Source organism: Microcaecilia unicolor, chromosome 3, assembly GCF_901765095.1.
Source record: "Microcaecilia unicolor chromosome 3, aMicUni1.1, whole genome shotgun sequence".
Lineage (NCBI taxonomy): Eukaryota > Metazoa > Chordata > Amphibia > Gymnophiona > Siphonopidae > Microcaecilia > Microcaecilia unicolor.
Window position 1 is genome coordinate 152032808 of NC_044033.1, and position 21255 is coordinate 152054062.

Sequence of the window (21255 nt, forward strand, 5' to 3'; positions counted from 1 at the left end):
CATCATAGGGTAGAAGTGCAAGAGGATTGTAATCCTCCCACACTTTCTTGACAGGTTCACCTGTCAAATACAGGGGCTGGAGATCCATGGGACCACCAGACCCCAACTACTACCACCCCAAGCAAAGCGAAACGGGGGCTGGAAGTCCGGTGGACACCCGGTCCCCCAGGCTTCCCCGACATCCCCTCAGATGTCCCTGGTGGCCATGGGTCATTCCACCCCACCAGGTGGTGTAGCGGCCCTTCATCACCCCCCTACCTTCATTGGAGGAGGGAGGTGGCTTCCCTTCTCCATCGGCGCCACCTCGAAAATGGCGGTGCCCAGTCCAGTGCATCCTGGGATATGTTGGGCGGGGCTTCACACCATATAAGGGAATCAGGGCTGGGCACCGCCAATTTTGAGGCAGCGCTGATAGAAGAGGAGGGAGAACACCTCCCTCCAACGAAGGTAGGGAGGTGGGGAATTGACCCACGACCCACCAGGGACATCTGAAGGGATGCTGGGGCAGGATTGGGGGTCCTGGAGACCCACTGGATCTCCAGCCCCCCCCCCCCCCAAACCTGTGTCACTGGGAGGGGGGGGTCGGGGTTCCTGCCGGGGGGGGGGGGGGCTACTACATTGGGGGAAAGGGGGCCTGCTAGAATGCAAATGCATGCTGGACACAGCTCACCATTCCTCCTCAATGGTCTGCAAACCCTAACACCAGCTCCTGGCGTAGGGTTTGCTGCGGCCAGCGTGCCAATCTTTGGCACGCTGATCATTGAGGAGGAATAGGTTTAGGATGCATTTACATGCTACTTACACTAAGAGCTCTGTTTTGCATGTAAGCTGCGTTCAGAGCCTGTGAACACGTTGTTTCATGCGCTTGGGGGCTCTGATCATGGGGCGGTAACAAATGCAGGTGCTAGTATGACGCTATCAGCCTCTAGCGCCTGCGTTTGCTTCTGGTCATCAGCCCATAGGTCTTCTTGTATTTTGGAATGTTGTCCATCTTCCTAGTTGTGTAAACCTCCTCAATAAATTATAAATAGGCTTGTGCATTTTGTAAATTGTTTTGGATGTTGGTCACTTTTCCCTATCTGTAGGTGAAATAATTTTGACACATATTCCTAAAGGTGCCACTTTGGACTTATTATTAACTAGTAGTTTTAGAACAGTAGCTAGTATTCTGTTAATGAACAGACTAATAAACTTAATAGTTAATACACAACTGCCTGAATTTGTGAAGGATTGTGTTTTACACTGGTCACAAGTTGGTTTTAGAAAGCTACATAGCACACAGAAAGTCTCTTACTAATGTCAAATTCTGATGTGATGAGAGTACTACTACTATTATCATTTCTATACTGAGTTATAGTAATTAAATTATACTTTTGTAATTCAATATATCTCCTGCTTTTGACTCAGTCGATCACTCTGTTTTGTTAGTAAAATTAAGCAAACTGGGTATGAGTGGGAACTACTTGACTGGTTTTCTACGTTTTTCACTTATAGGCAATACAAAGTGAAGAAAAATGGTGTATCATCTCATTCATGGATGCCATCATGTGGGGGTTCCTCAGGGCTCATCAAGTTCTCCTACATTGTTCAATAGTTTTATAAGCTCTCTAGGTCAAATCAAATTAGAAGATGATGAAATTCTACTTTCTTATGCAGATGAGATAGTTACCTCGGTTCCTAACCTTTGTAGTTTGGATCAAACATTTCAGAAAATTATATACTGTGTTAAAAAAACAGAACTTTGGGCAAAACCATTCTTTGTGAAAAAAAAACAACTAAAACTAAAGTCTTATGGTGAAAAAAACAACTAAAACTAAAGTCTTATGGTTCAGTAACCACCAAGAGACAATACCAAATAAGATTTTAATTGGGGGTAAATCAATACCTTTCAGTTGATTATATTACCAGGGATTTATTTATCATTTTAGATTCATCTTTATCAGTGGTACCCACACGTGAATAGTTTGTATAAAAAAAGTCTTTTATAGACTTAAACAACTTAGGACCATTCATCAATGTTTTAAGGAGGTCCATTTTTGTCTTTAAGTCCAGAGTTTAATTTTAGCACAATTGCGACTATTGCAAATCGGTATATACTGGAATTTAGTTAAAATTGATAAGAAACCTGAACTCTTGCAGAAGATGCCTGACAAAGTGACCCTGGACTCACTATGGCTTTTAATATCCAACTTGTGTAAGACTCTTTTTCCTCAGGCTCATGCCCTTTCACAGAAGATTAATTAGACAGAAGCTAAAGTAGATATCTGAAGCTGAGGTGAAGGTTTTAATGGACCATATGGAATCCATGGAAAAGGATGTTAATGACTCACAAAATCTATGCTAGTGAAGGATGTTATTAACTTAAGATCTAAATGCAAAGCTTTGGAAAATTTTGCCGGGAGTAATAATCTTCACTTTCCTCGTTTGAACACAGTTCTTCCCAGAGAAATGCTGAAATACTTGGAGATTTGGGGCATTTCTGAGGATAGGCTTCCTCAATTTTCACTGGTATATTATATACCTGGAAAAATGGAGTGGCAACCTCAGACAGATTTGGATATTTCTGCAGTGTTGGAATCTTTTTTATTGGTTTCAGTTGCTTTGGCCCCTGATAAATTGCGGTTAATGAGGATGTACTTTAAAAATAAAGAAAATATATATGTAACAGACTGTATAGGGAGGGGAGGGGGGAGGGAGAAAATGTGAAAATACTGTTGTTTGGGACAGAGGTTATACCTGTTTGACAGTGATATCTTTATTATATGTTTAATGACCAGCTGTCAGGTTCTCAGGTTCAGAGCCCGCGGGGCCGGGCTCTGGAGCAAACGTGAGCCCTTGGGCTGCTGATGAGGAGCGACAGCAGCAGGCAAAACCCACCAACCAACACTGGGTAAGCACACCGGCAGGGACTGCAGGCACTGCCCAGCGAACCGGAACACATGGACTGGAATCCCCCGGACTGGAGGACACAGGACTGGAACACACACCGGACCGGAACACACTGGACTGGAGCACACCAGACTGGAACACCCTGGACTGGTCCCCCGGACTGGAGGACACAGGACCGGAACACGGGACTGGAGCACACTGGACTGGTCCAACAGCTTCACCTGTACTCAGCTACTAAGCCCCCCAAGAGTTGAGCTCCTGGGTTCGAGTAGCCAACAGGACTTATTGGATACCGGATGACATAGGGACCAGGACTGGAAACAGAAGTGCTCCTAACCCTAAACTGATCTACGTGCTCCCAAGCCCTAAACCAGCAGGAGTGTTCCTAACCGTAAACTGACAAAAGGACTTCCTAAGCCCTATACTAAACAGGAGCTCCTAATCCCTGCTCAAGAAAGGGACTTCCTCAGCCCTAGACTAACAGAGCAGGGAACTAAACACAAAGCTAACACAGGTGCTACTAAGCACCAAGCTACAAGCAGAGCTTTACACTAATAAGCTAAACACAGAACTAACCAGCTACCTAAGCACTGCTCTAGCAAGCTAGATACAACTAACAAGGTGCTTCCTAAGCACTACTCTGGCAAGCAACCAGAAGAGCTCCTAGCACTAAAAGGGAAGACAGGGGAGCCACAAGGAAAAAACAGCGAAGCTAACACATAAGCCAAAAGTGATTCTAAATCACCAAACACCAACAGCAAAGACTGCAATGCTCCTAATAGCACAAACACCAGAAGTACTTCTAACAGCAAACTCTGCAGTGTTCCTAACAACACCAAACCCTGAAGTACTTCTATCAACAACAGAGCTTCCAAAGCCCTACACACAGCAATGCTACCAAAACCAAGAGGGAACAGAAGGGAACCAAAAGGGAAAAGCAGGAAAGCTAAACACACAGTCACCAGTGCACACTGCACTAACTCTAACCTGGTCCTTAACAAAAGCAAGCAGGGAAACTAGACACAAAGTCATAAGTGCACACTGCACCACCCTACCTAAAGCAAACACCACTGTTGCAAAGGCCCTGAAGGAAACAACACCACTTCCTTATCAAGGCCCTCCCTGATGATGTCACACTCCCTAGACCTAGGCAAAAGCACACTGACCCAGAGAGGCCCAACCCACACCAATGCAAAACCGTGAAACACTTGAAGCCAGTACACCCAAAGAGAGTTAGAGCAACTCAGACTACACCCACAGCTGCAGTGAAGAGACAATTAGCCCCATGCTGCTGGAAGCTGCCAGCACAGAGAGACAGAGCCAGCTCAGAAAGGAAAGAGAAAAGAAACAGAAGCCAGCTAAGAAGCTGACCCTCAGGAAAGAGGTAAGTTTGAGAGGGGTTCAGACCCCAATCATAACACCAGCATGTTGGAATTAGTCATTCATCAATAAAAATGTTAAAACATAAAAATAAAGAAAAGCTGGTTTGGGGGTTATAAAATACTATTTTTTCCTAATGTTGCTAGGAGATACCCAACGTCATTGTAGGCAATTTTTGTTATTGAAGCCAGGAGTTCTTCAAGTTGGAGCTACTTTGCTTGCAATATCCCTGTAAATGCATCATTAGATACAAGCCCACTAAATATGTGCTCTTTCAGCCCATCTTTCAGTTTTTCTGGCTCCTAAAAGCGTGGCAAGAGAGTAAATAATCATATTATGCTTTTTTTTTTTTTTTTAAATATCATTTTTATTAACATGTCATCCAGTATACAGATTGATTGCCATTTCACACTGGCAGCAAGAAAATCAACATTATGCATAACATGCAACCATCTCAACAAACAGTTATATAACAGCCGGTTTTTCCTTTTTGAGTTTTTATTCCCCCTCCCCCCCCCCCCCCAACTATACCTATCTATCCTTCCCGTAGCTCCCCTTATAAGTTCAGGATTCTACTTCGGGCCACTGGGGTGAGTGTATCCCAGAAAGGAGCCCATGTTTTGCAGAAAACAGTTCCTTTGTTTGGACGCCAAATCCTTAATGCCTCTTTTTTCCAATAAACACATTTGCATTAATGCTGCTCTCCATTGAGCCACTGTAGGCGCTTCCTCACTTCTCCATAACAGCAGAATTGATCTTTTTCCCATAAGCAGCGCGCGCTGAAGGAATGCCCTCATCCTTGCCGGCAGGCGGTTACCTTCTGGGAATTGTTCAAATGGGTGCCCTGGAGAGATTCTCCAGACCACACTCCAATATCGTGAAATCTGCGAGGCCACCGCTATCCAGAATTGTTTCACCAAAGGGCAGGACCAGAACATATGCCCCAGGCGGGCCCCCAAAGTCTTACATTTGTCAGAGGCACTATTACTCCTCAGCGTTGCCTTCCATGCTCTATGAGGTGAAATATGAAGTCTCAACAAGAATTTCATTTGTATTTCCTGCCATGACACATTTTCAGTAATTTTTACGATCAGCTGCCACTGTTCTTTCAGTTGATCAGATGTTAGTGTGATACCCAGATCTGCACTCCACTGCTGTGATACTGATGAGAAATCAAAACTATTTGCAAAGTCTCTAAGAGTAGCATGGAAATAGCGCAGTGGCACTCGCAGTTTAGCCTCCAGTCCCAGCAAATCATTAAATTTGTCCAGAACTTCTGCTGTCAAGTATTGTTGAGGCAATGATTTAATGTAATGGCACAGCTAATAATAGGCAAAAGCATCTCTGTGTGTCAGATGAAATTCAGAGCAAATCTCGTCCAAAGATTTAATCTCACCTTTTTCTGTTAACACATGAAACAGGTAATGTATACCCTGGGCCGCCCACCTTTGGAAGGTCACTGAGGAACTACCTACAGGGAAGTCTGGGTTGCCCCTAATAGGCAACAGCGGTGAAATCGCTCTATTTAGGGAGAGAAATCTAGTCACCCATCTCCAAGTTTGCTTTAAAGGCCCTACAATATATCTTGCGGGCCCCAGCTTAATCTTACACCCTCTTCCACCCCCCAACCAACTCGCAAAATGGGTAGAGCCAAACAGTTGTAGTTCCGATGAGGTGCATGAGAAAAGGAGGTTTCGCGAAACTAGTCAGACAGGTGCCTCAAACAGCCAGATATGGAAATCAGCCACAGGTTTAATAGACCCAACCCTCCTTTTAATCTATGGAGTTGCACTCTTGTTATACTCATTCGAGGTCGTTTCCCCTGCCAGAGAAACCAATTTATTCTTTTATGTAACCATCGTTCATCCACAGGTGACAAATACAAGAGCAGCATCTGGAACGCGTATACCCACATTGGGAAAAGTAGCATGTTAAACAACGCCACTCATCCCAAAAGAGACAGTGGGAGACCTTGCCACCCCCTCAATGTATCAGTTGTCTTTGCTTTCAATGGGTCTATGTTCAAGTGATATAGAGTCGCCAGATCCATAGGAATTTTAACCCCTAGGTAAGTAATATGGTCAGTAGTCCATTTTAAGGAGAAGGCATCCCCCCACTGCTCCATCATCTCCAAACCACTGGGCAACGCCTCCGATTTCTGCAAATTAAGCCTGAAACCAGAATAGAAGCAAAATTCATCCACTACCGACAGCAGGTGCGTCAGTGAGGTCCTAGGCGATGTGAGCGTTAACAGAAGGTCGTCCGCGTATGCCAAACTCTTCACCGGGTGCGAAGGAAGATTCACTCCCACAATATCCGGGGTCCTTCATAATAGTCCGCAGCAACGGTTCCAAATATAAAAGGAATAGCAGCGGGGAAAGCGGGCAACCTTGCCTAGTTCCTATTTGTACAGCGAATGGGTGGGGGGGGGGGGGGGGGAATCATCGAATTAACCAGCAACCGTGCCGTGGGACCCGTATACATTGCCCTAACCGCCTGATAAAACCAGCCTCCCACCCCCACATATCTCAATACATCAAACAAATAAACCCAGTGGACCTTATCAAACACCTTTTCAGCGTCTAAACTTGCCAAGAGTAACGGTGCTCCTGCTGTCTGACAGTGTGCTACCGATAACAATAATTTCTGGACATTTAATGTGGAGTGCCAGCCCATCACAAACCTGGCTTGTGGATCATCGATTAGAGCTGGCAAGTAAGCGCTAGCCTTTCTGCCAGTGCTCTAGCCAATATCTTAATATCCACATTTAATAACGAAATGGGTCTATATGAGGTAACCTGATTTCTTGGCTTCCCTGGCTTGGGGATCAAAGTTATTAATGCTGAATTAACCTGCTGAGGGAAGGAACCATATAGTACCGCCTCTTCATAAAATTCGATTAAGGGACCACAGAACTTAGGTGGTAACATCTTATAATACTCACTGGAGAGCCCATCGGGCCCCGGCGCTGAGCCCTGCGGGAGAGCCTTTATCACCTTTTGGATTTACCGTCTTGAGAGCGGTTGAGATAAAATTTCTTGAGCCATCGGGGACAATTTAGGGAGACCCGCGTCTTCTAAATAATCAATTACCGAGGGTCCCCCCCCCCCCCCCCCGCGTAGAGCTTAGTAAAATAGTCATGAAATATTTGAGTTATGCCCTCAGGAGTGTTTACTCTCCTCCCATCCCTACCCAACAACTCCGGGATCAACCGACTCGCCGTGTGCTGCCGTGCAATATTTGCCAATAATTTCCCGGACTTATTTCCAAACTTCTGAAAGTTCAGTTTCTGATATAGTAAATGTTTTTTTCTGCACTCATGTATAACTGTATTTAGTGCCGCCAATATAGCAGACATGATGTCATAATTTTGCTGTGTGGGGTGCTGTATATGCAAGCGTTTTGCTTTTCTATATTCCCGTTCCAAGTGCAGTATGGCTGCTGACTGTTGTTTCGCCCGTGCACAGACATAAGCAATGATCTCCCCTCGTAATACTGCTTTAGACGCCTCCCATAGTGTGGTGGATGATATATCAGGACTCTCATTCTCTGTTATGTATTGGTCCCAAAGTTGGGCTAAATGCTCCCGAAACTGTCATCTTTATAAAGGTAGGCGGGGAACCTCCATAAGCGCCCCTGTCCTCCCCGATCCCCAACCTCTAGATCTAACCAGACCAATGCATGGTCCGAAACTGCTATTAGATCTATACCAGCCCCTTGTGCCTTAAAAAACCATGCTTGAGATATTAATACATAATCAATCCTAGACCAGGTTTTGTGTGCTTTAGAAAGGTGTGTATAGTCTCGCGAGGTAAGATTTAGGATACGCCAAACATCTAACAAGTTTAAGGTCTGACACATATGTGGTAAACCTCTTTGCCCGCCCGATTCTCTGCTGGTTGGTCTACCTGTCCTGTCCACATCTGGGTCCATTACCCAGTTAAAATCTCCACCCCACACCCATGGCGCGTCTGCGTAGCGGAATGCTAATGCCATTAATTCCTCAAAGAAACGTGGGGAATAATCATTCGGACCATACACCGCACATAAATAGAAGGATTGCCTGTGGAGCGTAATATACAGTAACAGGAGCCTCCCATCTTTATCTTTATGAACCAATTTAGTCTGGCAAGGTAAGCCCTTTTTAATCAGAATAGCAACCCCCCTGCGGCCACCTCCGGCTGATGAGTAAAAGCACTCACCCATCCACTGCCTACACAGTTTCTCATGCTCCTTATTGGACAACTTCGTTTCCTGAAGGCATGCTATGTCCGCTTTATGACGCTTCAGTTGTGTCGATATTTTTGTTCTTTTCACAGGGGATGAAATCCCAGATACATTCCATGAAACAACACGCTTTATTATTTTACTCACTATACAACCCCAAACAACTATACATCATCGCTATTAAACTATTTACCCCCTTGGAGCCCAGCCCATCTCCTTGGGGCTTCCCTGTGCTCTTGTTCTTTCTCAGCCTCTTAGCTCCCATGTGCCATAGTAGTAAACCTTGCATCCACCTGTGCTCAAACCTCCCCCAACCATATACTATTTTCTTTGTCATAACCACCCACCCTCTGTACCCCCCTTTATCCCATTACTCTCTCCCTTTCCCTCTATAAGACCCCTGCCCCCCTTACTACCCCCCCCCACTCCCCTGAAACATCATGCACACTCCCAAACTAATGGGTTGAGTCACTAGCAATGCAAGAGGCCCTCCACCCCCCACAAGACACTATAATGTATTCAGTTATCCCCACATTTAACAAACATAATGCAACTCTCTGCTTTAAACTCTGAAACTCTAATTAGTACCTTGCAGAGAGATCACTCTCCACTGTCCACATTGTTCTTATTATTAGTTCCACCACATTTCTCCAGCTCCGTGACTAGACTCACCACGTCAGCCACCTTCTCAAAGGTCTTCCATTTTCCATCGTGCTTAATCTTTAATAGCGCTGGGTATATAAGCATAAAATTTGCCTGCACTGCATGCAAACGGTGGCAAAGCGGTGTAAACTGCTTCCTCCGCTCCTGTAGCTGCGCCGAAAAATCTTGAAAGATGCGGATCAGGTGTCCTTCAAACTTCGTTTCGTTTCTCTTTAATCTGTATCCGCATAAAATCTCTACCTTATGCAGGTAGTTGTGTATTTTCAGGATTACTACTCGGGGGCTCGCGCGGCCATCTTGTTTCCTCCCCACGCGGTGCACTCTCTCCAAGCAGAGAGGCCCCGCATGATCCGACGTAGCGAATTCTGATTTCAGCCAGCGCTCTACCACCGATCCCAGGACCGAGTCACTCACAGATTCTGGGAAACCAACCAGGCGAAGGTTCCCTCGACGGGACCTGCTCTCGAGGTCGTCTAGTTTCTCGGTAAGCCCCTCAATCGTTCTTGTTAACTGTTGAAGCTGGGAGGTTATGGGGGGAGCGGCGTCTTCAAGTCCGGACACCTGATGCTCCAGCTCTCCAGTCCGATGCGTGGTCTCTGCCAAAAGCATCTCAAATTGTGAGAATTGCGCTGAAAGGCGATCCAGTTTTGTCTCCAGCGCCCTTTCTACTACCTCTGCGATCTGAAGCAACTGTTCTGAAGAAATATTTTGCCTTTCCGGCGCCTTCTGTTGTTCCGCGCCATCTTCTCCCCCTTTGGGCTTTTCCTTCTCCCGCTTCGGGCCCTTACTAGCCATTTTCTTCCCAGATGTCTCTATATATTTGTCCATCATTTGGTAAGAGACAGGCACAAACCGTATTTCCAAAAGTGTGGAGTTATAAACGATTGTTTTTTCTCCTGGAGGGCTTCAGGGCCTCAGAGAGCCGAGAGAAACACGTCTCACTCCCTCTACTGCATCACGTGACTCCATCATATTATGCTCTTTATGATATTGGATTATCCTGTCTCTAACGTCTTAGTTGCCAATTTTCCTAAACAAGTTCTTTGTATTTCTCCATTGTAAGTCTTGGATCCAGTACTGGGGACTTGAGTGATGAATATTTCTTGCTTTATTACTGTAATATTTTTTATTTCATGATTGGGAAAAAGTCACTTTTCTGAACAAGTGGATACTTGGTATAAATGTAACATGTAAAATGTAATAAATAAATAAAAGTTGTTAAGCAAATAATCTGGAACAACAGAGACTTCTGCTAGTAAACTGCAAGTTTTTCTGTATTTTTTAATGACAAATGTGCATAGACTACAGACTCACATACACTCACCCAGGAAATAAATACAACAGACACCTTTGTTATGATGCCAGAATCAACAGCTGCACAGCTTCTGGTTACTGGTAGATTATATTTATGTTCCTCCTTTGCACAAGGATCTGGACTGCAGAGACTTGCGGCCATCTCTCTACAGTGCACAAAGTTGAAATAATCAGAGTAAAAAGGTCAAAGAGAAAAAAAAGCTTCAAAAGCACCAGTGTATAATGCAGTTATACTTTTGCTCTGCCCAATCCAAAATGGGGCAGAGCCTGGACAGGGCAAACCAATGAAAACATGTATACGACAAAGCAGTGCATGTCAGATAAAAACAGATGTGAGGCCAAAGGTAAGGCCTTGAATACCTAGAGAGAAGCCTCTGAAAAGCCCAATTCACAGCCTTTCCAATGACAAAAAAAGCAGGTCTGTTCCATTCCGCATCAGAAAAAATTCAACTTCTTCAAAATCAAGACCATAAGATTAATTTTTCGAATGAAAAAGTGTGATCATAATTCCCCAGTATTTAAGAAGCTTCACTTGATGCCAGTATCTGCTTGAACTGTATTTAAGATGTCTTGTTTATTTTTAAAATTATTAATGGAGAGGTCCCCATGTAGTTGTTAGATTTAATAATTTCTGTTTCATCGTGTACAAAAACTTTTCAATATAAGGATTGTTTCATTATGAGCTTCCCTTCATGTAAGAGTGTTTCCTTTAAAAAAATGATTGAGGTTCTTTTCCCTTATCAGGCAGCTCAATATTGGAATATGATTCTGTTGTATGTTAAACAACACACGCTTTGTTTCTCAAGTATTTGAAATCATTTTAAGAAATATTTAAAGTTATGAGGGAAATATCTGTAAATTTGGATTTTGTTTTTATTATGTTATACTGCTATTTACTACTACTACTTATAATTTCTATAGCGCTACAAGGCATACGCAGCGCTGTACACCATGCACAAAAAGACAGTACCTGCTCAAAGAGCTTACAATCTAGATAAGACAGGCAGACAGACAGAACAATTAAGGGTAAGGGAATAAAGAGGCGAGGACTAAAAGGACAGGCAGGGCAAGTGAGCAGTGGTTAGGAGTCAAAAGCAGTGGTAAAGAGGTGGGCTTTAAGTTTGGACTTGAAAACAGCCAAAGAGGAGACTAGACGTACAGGCTCGGGAAGTTTATTCCAGGCGTGAGGTGCAGCAAGATAAAAGGAACGGAGTCTGGAATTAGCAATAGAGGAGAAGGGGACAGATAAGAGAGGTTTATCAACAGAATGGAGTACCCGAGGGGGGGGGGGCGTATTTGATTGATTTTCTTTTTCTTGATTTCTTACCTTGTTAGTTAGTTGCTTTGAACCTGATTTGGGGATTAGGCAGTTAAGTACTGAGAATGGGTGGACCCAGATCCCTTTTCTGCGGAGAAAAAACGCCGCTGCCACCACCACCGTGGCTTTGGAAAAAGTTTCATGTTGCTGTTGCCAGACTGAAGGGCAGTGCCCTAAACTGAAAGTGATTACCCAACACACAAAATCGCAGAAAGCATTAGTGTGGCTCACCAATGGGGATGTGCAGGTAACACTTCTATCAGATCTATGAGGATGACAAACTTTGCCTACCCTGGCTAGTCTGATGACCGAGCTCAAGGTTTCCATCTTGAATTGAAGGACCCACAGGATAAAATGGAGGGAGCCTCCCTTCTTCTCTGGCACCACACAGAAGATGGAGTACCAGTCCAAACCCCTCTTGGCTCCACCACTTCTAGACGTAGCGAGCGCTACAGGGTGACCCACAACTGGATACTAAGAAGGCATCTGAAAAGCAGTCCTGCCAACTCCAGGGTGTAATCTTAAGAATATAAGAATAGCCATACTGGGTCAGACCAGTAGTCTGTACTAACAGTGGCCACAACCTAGGTCACAAGTACCTGGCAGAAACCCAATTAGAGGCAACATTCCAGGCTACCAATCCCAAGGAAAACCCCATTGGTTGTGCTTTATTTTTGGTCTCTGCAGGTGCCTGAGGAAATGGGGTGGAGGGGAAGATCTCTTCTGACAGGGGCCCTCCAGGGACCTGTGCCAGACAGCCTGGTGAGCTACAGTCTATGGCTAAAGGAATGGAAAACAGAAATGAGGATGTTATAATGCCTTTGTATCACTCCATGGTGCAACCGCACCTCGAATATTGTGTTCAATTCTGGTTGCCGTATCTCAAAAAAGATATAGTGGAATTAGAAAAGGTACAGAGAAAGGGGACAAAAATGATAAAGGGGGTGGGACAACTTCCCTATGAGAAAGGCTAAAGCGGCTAGGGCTCTTCAGCTTGGAGAAAAGGCGGCTGAGGGGAGATATGATAGAGGTCTATAAAATAATGAGAAGAGTTGAACGGGTAGATGTGAAGCATCTGTTTATGCTTTCCAAAAATACTAGGACTAGGGGGCATGCGATGAAGCTACAATGTAGTAAATTTAAAACGAATCGGAGAAAATTTCTTTTCACTCAATATGTAATTAAACTGTGGAATTAGTTGCCACAGAATGTGGTAAAGGCGGTTAGCTTAGCGGAGTTTAAAAAAGGTTTGGACGGCTTCCTAAAGAAAAAGCCCATAGACCATTATTAAATGGACTTGGGGAAAATCCACTATTTCTGGGATAAGCAGTATAGAATGTTTTGTACTTTTTTGGGATCTTGCCAGGTATTTGTGACCTGGATTGGCCACTGTTGGAAACAGGATGCTGGGTTGATGGACTTCTGGTCTTTCCCAGTATGGCAATACTTATGTACTTGTGTACTAAAGCTCAGGGTAGGAGGCTGCAAGCACACACTACTCTACTGTGAAAACACCATAATCTGAATCCCAGGAGTACAGGGTCCACAGATTAGCCTACCTAGCACCAGCCCAACCTCATGATATACTGGAGGTAGAAAAATACAGAAGGATTTCAGCATGCATAAGCCCTTACCAGTAATGTCACTGGAACAGTTTCAGAATCTTTACCTCCACCAGTTGGTTAGGAAGGGACACAACCCAGTCATACGGTCTAGTCGTGCTGGAATGTTTCCGGGCTCGAAGAAAGTGGTAGTGACTGAATGAGCATAGCCCTTCTTCCTCAGTCTCGCCTTTTCAAGAGCTAAGCTATAAGACCAAAGCGGGTCTTATGTGCACCAGTCCCTGATGAAGAAGTCTGGGCAAAATCAGAAGCCGCAGAGGAGGCTCCAAAAAAAAAAATAAAAAAAAGCAAACTAAATCCGCATTTTTATAACTTCCATTTTCTAATTAGAGATTCTCTGTGTTCATCCCACGCCTTTTTGAATTTCATGACCATTTGTCTCTGCCACCTCCTTAATGGAGACTTTCCGCATCTGTGCTGTTAAAGCGAGGAGGAGGAGGCAGCAGTACTCAAAGAACTTGGTACTCAGTAGGTGAGAGGCTGGCCCTTACAGCATATACTTCACGGGAACCCCGTAGGAACTGCTTCCGTCCCTGCGGGAACCCTGTGAACCCAGTTCCTGTGTAGGTCTTTATTCTGTTTAGAAACAGACTCCTTTAGTTTTTCATGAGTTCAAATTGTCTGTGCAGTGTTTATTTTTGCTAAATAAGGAAGGAAGCAGCTTAGTGGAGTGGAGGAGTAGCCTAGTGGTTAGTGCAGCGGACTTTGATCCTGGGAACTGGGTTCAATTCCCACTGAAGCTCCTTGTGACTGTGGGCAAGTCACTTAACCCTCCATTGGCCCAGCATTGAATATTTGAGAATAACGCCAGTGGCAGCTAAACCACTGGCTGAATTATCCACCCTGAAATGAAACTTTTTGAGGAAAAAAAATGGTAAAATGTAAGTGCAGTACTTCCTCTCCAGTTTGCTGTGCCGTGGTTTCAGTTGTACTATGGAGCTTTTCAATATTCTCTGAAGGAATTACATAAATAAATGAGAATTGAAATAGGGAAGAGCGCCACTATTCTGCAAAATCACTTAAAAACTGTAGCATAATTCTGACCCCCCCCCCCCCCCCCCCAAATGTAGGATGAGGGCAGTTCCCCAGTTTGCCATTCCCTAAAGTCATCACCACCTGACCTCCTTGCTGGTCCTTTCTTCCCTTTTTTCTCTGCAGCCTTCAATTTCTCCTCACCCTCTGCTACCTCACCTTTGATATTTCATCTCCGTCTTCCACCAGGATGCTGGAATGAACTCTGTTTTCACCGTAGTTGGCAGAAAAATTGAGCAGACCAAAAACAGATGACAAAAGTTCAGAAGATAATCCAAAAAGGTTTATTAGCAACAGCAAGAAAGGGGTAAAAACTGTGCCTGACTTGAAGGGATTTAATGACAGACCTATACTTGAAAGGGACAGACATTTTCACCAGGCTCAGTTCAAGTGGGGTTTTTTAAAACCTATCTGGTACTATAGGCCTCTGATGCAACCCTCATAAAGCAAAACATGGCCAGCTTGGGCACAGTTTTTATTCCTTTGCTGCTGTTGCTAATAAACCTTTTTAAATCATCTTCTGGACTTTTGTCATCTGTTTTCTGTCTGCTCACCTTTTTCTACTGGTTGTAAACTGCCTGTCTGCCTGCTTTCTGGGTTTACTGAATTTGGTGCATAAAAGTCCCAAGGCGGTTAGACAGAGAAGTGCAATGGCTATGGTGGAAGACAGCAACAGAGCAGCTAGGGAGAAGATATGAAGAAAAGAGCAATACAGTGTTGGGTATAAGAATGATGCAGCACCCAGTGTCAAGGTAAAAAGAGAAGCACAATTACACAAAAGCGATGTTGGAAGTAAAGAAGTAAAATATCAGATATAGATAAGCGTGCTTGTGGAAATCTAGTGGGATAAAAGATGAGGTGGGGAAGAGTCCTGTAGAAAAAAGTGCCTAAGGAGAGGAAGAAGGGACATCTTTAACTCAAACAAAGTTGGTCCATACTGGTGGATTTTTAACACCAGAAACCAACATCCTACAAGGATGCGATCAGCTCATAAATTGTTACTAAGTGTTTTTTTTTCTTTTTTGTCAGATCAGTCTTAAGACCTATATATCGGCAATTTGGGGGGTTATGGGTGCAGTGTTGTGGAATTCTATACCACTGGAGTTGAGAAATATCACTTCTTATTTATATTTTAGTTAAAGTTAAAGCTTTTAAATTAGTTCATTTTTGTGGGATTCTTTACAGTTTTATTTTTAGCATAATTATGAATCAGTAGTAAAGATGGTGTGATCATTAGGTTTTATGTTTTATATATTTTGTTTTGAGTGTGTAATGCTGTCGGATATAATTTTTTAAAATAAAGATTACCTACTATTCTGGCAATTATTGAAGACCTGGCTGAATCAACTGGCCTTTGGTTAAAACTATAATGGAAGCTATGATGTATCCAATACAGCACTTCAGTATCGTTGGGCATCAGAATAAGTCAGATATGTGTAATGTGTTAGTTGACAGAACAGTGTGAGCAAACTGTCTTCTGGCAGAGAGGGGCTTAAGGGTGACTACCATGTGGAATTCTTCAATAATGCGTTTGTAAATGGCCTCAAGCTTTCCTTGTGGCAGAGGTTATATACTGTACAAATAGAAACATGTATACTGATTTTAAACTAATATGTATGAAGGCAAAAATATAGAAAACAGCAGGATGGGAATCCTATAATCCTCATCCCAACTCTACAGCTGTTCAGTAAGGATGATGATAGGCTTTTCAACTCCATGGTTTTTGGGTTGGTTCCCACATCCAAAGAAAATGTATATGCAAGTGTAAAACTCATACACTGATGGAAAAGTTCTTTACTAATAACACTACAAAAGGTTTAGTGACAAAGCTTTATAAGCTACAGAAGAGTGGGAAAGGGGATGGGATCTGATATACTACTGCCTGTGGTTACAATCAAAGTGGTTTATATATTATATGCACTTATTTTGTATCTGAGGGAATGGGGGGTTAATTAAGTGACTTGACCAGAGTCACAAGGAACTGCACAGTTCCCCTGGTTCACAGGCCACTGCACTAACCACTAGGCTACTCCTAGAATGGATGGTGACAAAAATCAAGGTTTTATGATTGAGTAAAAGATCACAGTAATTCAGCCTCAATGGGATCCTATAAAAAGGTTGTGAGGTTCTCCATGTCTACCATTAGTAGAAAATAATGTAGATTATAGATGGTAAGTTACATCAAATGCCGCATAGTTTCCTTGAAAATCTCAGGTAACGGTTAAAGGCAATTTTGGCAGCGTACTACATACCTCATGGGGCTGCCCAATGGTTATGCAGTTTTGATGGGAGATGCAGATCTCTCTATATAAAAGGCAAAACCAACGTTCTATGAAGCCTCCAGCCGGAAGTGTGAAGGGGCGAGATATCCGGTTTCCCTATGAGTGTCTGCCCCGCCCTCTCTGTAACACAGTCAGTGAAGGAAAACAGCAGAGCACGAAATCAAATCGCTGGCTCTGTAACAGTGAAGGACTCAGAGGGGGGAGGGGAGAGAGGCCAGAGGGCAGGGACACACACACTCCCACATGCACACAGAAGAAAACATTGCTAGCCCCCGTTTCATTTGCATCAGAAACGGGGCTTTTTTACTAGTAGTCTAATAATGCTCAATGAAGTTCAAGCACCATGTTCCCATGGAACTCAAAATTGCACTCTGGCAATCAAGATTTTCCTGCCCCAAATGAACTCTGCTGCAAACCATGCAACTCTCATGGAGTTTGAAAGAAAAAATTTTGTAGGTGAATGCGATTATCCAGGGAGGGGATAAATGGGGGGGGGGGGGGGGGGAGAGAACATTCCCAGCCAGGAGAGTATTTACAGCTACTTTTAGAAAACATAGTAACACAGTAACATAGTAGATGACGGCAGAAAAAGACCTGCACGGTCCATCCAGTCTGCCCAACAAGATAAACTCATACGTGCTACTTTTTATGTATACCTTACCTTGATTTGTACCTGTTCTTTTCAGAGCACAGACCGTATAAGTCTGCCCAGCACTATCCCTGCCTCCCAACCACCTGCCCCGCCTACCACCACCGGTTCTGGCACAGACCGTATAAGTCTGCCCAGCACCATCCCCACCTCCCAACCACCAGTCCCGTCTCCCACCACCGGCTCTGGCACAGACCGTATAAGTCTGTCTAGCAACATCCCCGCCTCCCGCCACCCAATCTCTTTCAACCCCTCTTCCTGATCAATCAAACCCAGCTACAAACCTGTTCTATCTATATTTAAGTTTCCCCAGGAACTTTTCTAAGGTTTTGCAGTTTGAATGCACAGCTATTTTTGATTCAAGCATGAGTTTGGTAAATGTGAGATATATTCTCCATTTTAAAGTTGTTTTTTTTTTAAGTTGTCTATTCATGTGTCGTTTATATACACAAGACAGTTGAAAGTTTGGTTGCCTACCATACAATTTTCAATCTTGTTACAACTCAACCCTTTTGTGCCCTGTTTACTAAGGTGCGCTAGTGCTTTTAGCATGCGCTAATGCTTATTGCATGGCTTAGTAAACAGGGCCCTTTATGTCTTACAGGACAATCTATTCAGTTACTGTTGAATAAAATACTAAGAGTGATAGTCTGGAAAATCTGTCTGAGAATAGACCCCCGGGTCTGGGTTGAAAATGATTATGATTAATGTAACAATTAAATCAGGGGAGACAAAAAGCCTGCAGATAAGTGATTCTGCTTACTGCAACTGCTGAATAATTTACTGGAAATTGAGCTAATGTTGAAATAATTTGAGATAGATGCTAGACATAACATATATTTCTAAGCTAGCAGAATGATAAAAAATTAGGCCGTGTCCATGAGCCCATTGCTTTTGGGAAATCATAGCTTTGTCAGCATTAAGTGACTTGATGTGAATTAGAAAGATAAAATATAGGTAAGCTTGTTACTAATATGCCGGATGGACAACTGCTGACATATTCTGATATTACAACAATTTTCCATGATTCTGTTAAACTTTCATAAGAAAGGTAATAATTAGTGAGTAATGTTTTCCATGTGATGCTGATAACATGTGATTCCTGAATCTAATGATGTCGTCATTTTGATTGCTTACCAATAAAAAGAAGAGGGTTGAAGTGTATCTTTGAGCCAGCCCTATAGGATCTCTGCGGTTCAAGAGACTCAGGAGTTGGCTCCGCATTGGCCTCTGCTTTTTATATATATACTTTGTGTATGTGCTCTTTATTTCAATTTGCTTTATTTCAATTTAACTTGACCTCTTCAGTGGAATTTAGGATAAAGAACCAATAGGTTCCTTGGTGGGGGAGGACATATAAAGATCAGCCTAACCCTTCACGCTTTCAAGAGAACAGAAAAATCTAAATAAGTATATTTAGGAAAAAAAAGTGGGATAGGATAAAAGAGATACATTTGAATACCTCCAAGGCATGAAAGCACAGCAGGCTCTGCAGGCCTCTTTCAATTGAAAAAGAGGGTCTGGAAATATGTCATAGGATGAGGCTGAAAGGAGATAAATCTATAGAAAAAGTGTTGAATGTGAAATAGCCTCCCAGTGAAAATGAAAACAATATTTGCATCCAAGAAAGCATAGGACAAGCACTGCTTGTCAAGCAGAGAGGGTCACAAATGGGAAGGGACTGTAGAATTAGTAAAGTGGATAGACTATATGGCCTTCATGTACTCATTTTTCTCCGTTTTTGAATTTTCTGCGCTCATCTAGCAAATCTGTCATCGCCCATCCAAGTCAAGACTTATTTCTCTGTGACAGAATGATGCTGTAAACCAGAGCGCCATTAACTGGCCATAGTACATTAACCATTTCCTCGTCTCCTTTCGACTCTGCTTCATTAGCTAATATAGCTAAGTACTTAATATTCATTAGACACGTGCATACTGCAGCGTTAGCCTTTCGAGCACAAACTAGTACACAAATCAGTGGTTTGCGACCAAGTCCAACAAAATAAAACATGGAAAAGAAAATAAGATGACACCTTTTTTATTGGACATAACTTAATACATTTCTTGATTAGCTTTCGAAGGTTGCCCTTCTTCCTCAGATCGGAAATAAGCAAATGTGGTAGCAGATATAGTATATATAAGAGAAACATCAAAGCATTACTTTGACAGTCTCACAGAGTGGGAGGGTCCAAAATTTGACTCCCGCCGCCACCACCATCGTCGTCATAAAATACTAACATTAAAAATACAGGCGTCCAAACATAATAAAGAAGCCAAATCAAACATCAACGGTATTTCTGAATCGCTATAATTTAGAGGCGCAATGACACCTGAAAAGAAGAGAAAAACCTAGTCACAGCGCACCAGCAACCTTTCAGGCGCATAAACCATCACTATTACTTGTGCTTTAGAAATAAACAGAAAGCATGGGGACCGAACCGGAGGAGGGTTCCTTCCACCACCAAGCGCTTGGCGATTTCAACATGCCGACCTCCAGGTGTAATACATAAACAGCAGGGGAAAGACAGCTCCGCGGCACGCCCTTCTACCTTTCACTTCAGCTTTACATTTTAACCACATTTGCAGCGCTTTTCCACCACAATGTCCCCTTCCCCAAGGCAACCCCACAATAACAACCGAGGGAAGAAGAGACACATAATAGCAGCCCCGTACCGTACGTTTCTGACATGGCAGTCTGCGACATATTTTGTTTCCTCTTGAACGTGCTTCCGTTTTCCACTCGTATGGAACTGAACCTGAGGGTTTTGCACAAGCGGGGGTAAAAAAAAAAAAAAAAAAAAAAGACCATAAAATGAATAGGGGAAGGAACTATAGCTAGAAATTAAAAAAACAAGAAAGAAAGGAACCGAGAGAACAGAACAACGAAATGCAATAGCTCCAACTACCAGCTGTTCAGGGAGAACTCTACCACGCAAGCGCGAGGAAGCGCGCTACTGCTCTCGCGGCATAGTAAGGTGGGAGGGGGAGGGGGCAGGGCGGGGAAGACATTATTGCGCAGGTCCACCGTAGTGACGCATCAAAACAAAGCACACGTGGGGCAGCCGCGAGGTCCTCTTGTGGCTGTAGTGTAGTAGGTAGATGGTAATGCGCAGGAACTGTATATAGTAGGGCGCTGTTGGTCCGGAGGCTGGACGAGCACGTGGGTGGAGGGGGTTAGGGTGCGATGAGCTCTGTGGTGCCTGTGCTTTAGGCGCTTTAGGTTGTCGTGGTCTAGAGTCACTGAGCTGCGGAAATGAAGATTGCAGAGAAATCAGGAAAAGCCAGCTCCGCGTTCGTTGTCAGATGTTCTGCGCTCATTTTTAAAATGGTGTTCTAGACTTGTATTGTACAGCGTTTGACATTTGTGTTAAGTTTGCAGATTTCCTGGACTTCTACTACTGTTGCTGCCGACCCTCCCCCCTTCTCCATATGGGTGAGGGGCGAGAGAATAGACTCTGACAGAAGAACGCAAGCAGCGCAGAGAGTGCTTTGGTTATAAAGAGCAACGGCGTTATGGAGTGCGATATTAATAACATCTTTAAAGACAGTATGAAAGCCTGCGAAGAAATGATGTCTTTTTGCAACCCTTGTTTTATGAAGTGCTTTCAAGAAGCTATGAAGGCGCCAGCTTCTAGTCAAAATCGCCAGGACCCTGTAGAGATGAAGGTTGTAAGAAAGGACAAGCAGGACTTACAAGGACCCTGCCACGATCTGTTTGAATCTTGCCATAAGATGGTGGAGGGAATAAATCAGATGGTAGAAAACGCAGGATCATGTCAGAAGTCCCAAGATTCATCCCCGCGTCCGTCCTTAAAATCAGATGCGATCCAAGGTAAGAAAGCGTGGGGAATGTGTATTAAATAATATAGTAACATAG

At 43.6% G+C, this 21255-nt stretch overlaps 2 protein-coding genes across 4 annotated transcripts in view; one reads left to right on the plus strand and one right to left on the minus strand.

Moving 5' to 3' along the window:
* Positions 1-20321, minus strand: part of RAB4A (RAB4A, member RAS oncogene family) — a 142839-nt gene extending 122518 nt beyond the window's left edge. For all 3 annotated transcript variants that reach the window (XR_003941457.1, XM_030196486.1, XM_030196485.1), the window contains exon 1: positions 20052-20321. Coding sequence is in view for 1 of the 3 variants with exons in the window: in XM_030196485.1 (XP_030052345.1) it covers positions 20052-20187 (136 nt within the window). In the remaining 2 variants the exon portion in view is untranslated. The remainder of the gene's footprint in view (positions 1-20051) is intronic.
* Positions 20322-20465: 144 nt separating this feature from the next.
* Positions 20466-21255, plus strand: part of LOC115464853 (clusterin-like) — a 92710-nt gene continuing 91920 nt past the window's right edge. Inside the window, exon 1 of the mRNA XM_030195212.1 lies at positions 20466-21210. Within this exon, the coding sequence (XP_030051072.1) occupies positions 20892-21210 (319 nt within the window). The 5' untranslated portion in view covers positions 20466-20891. The remainder of the gene's footprint in view (positions 21211-21255) is intronic.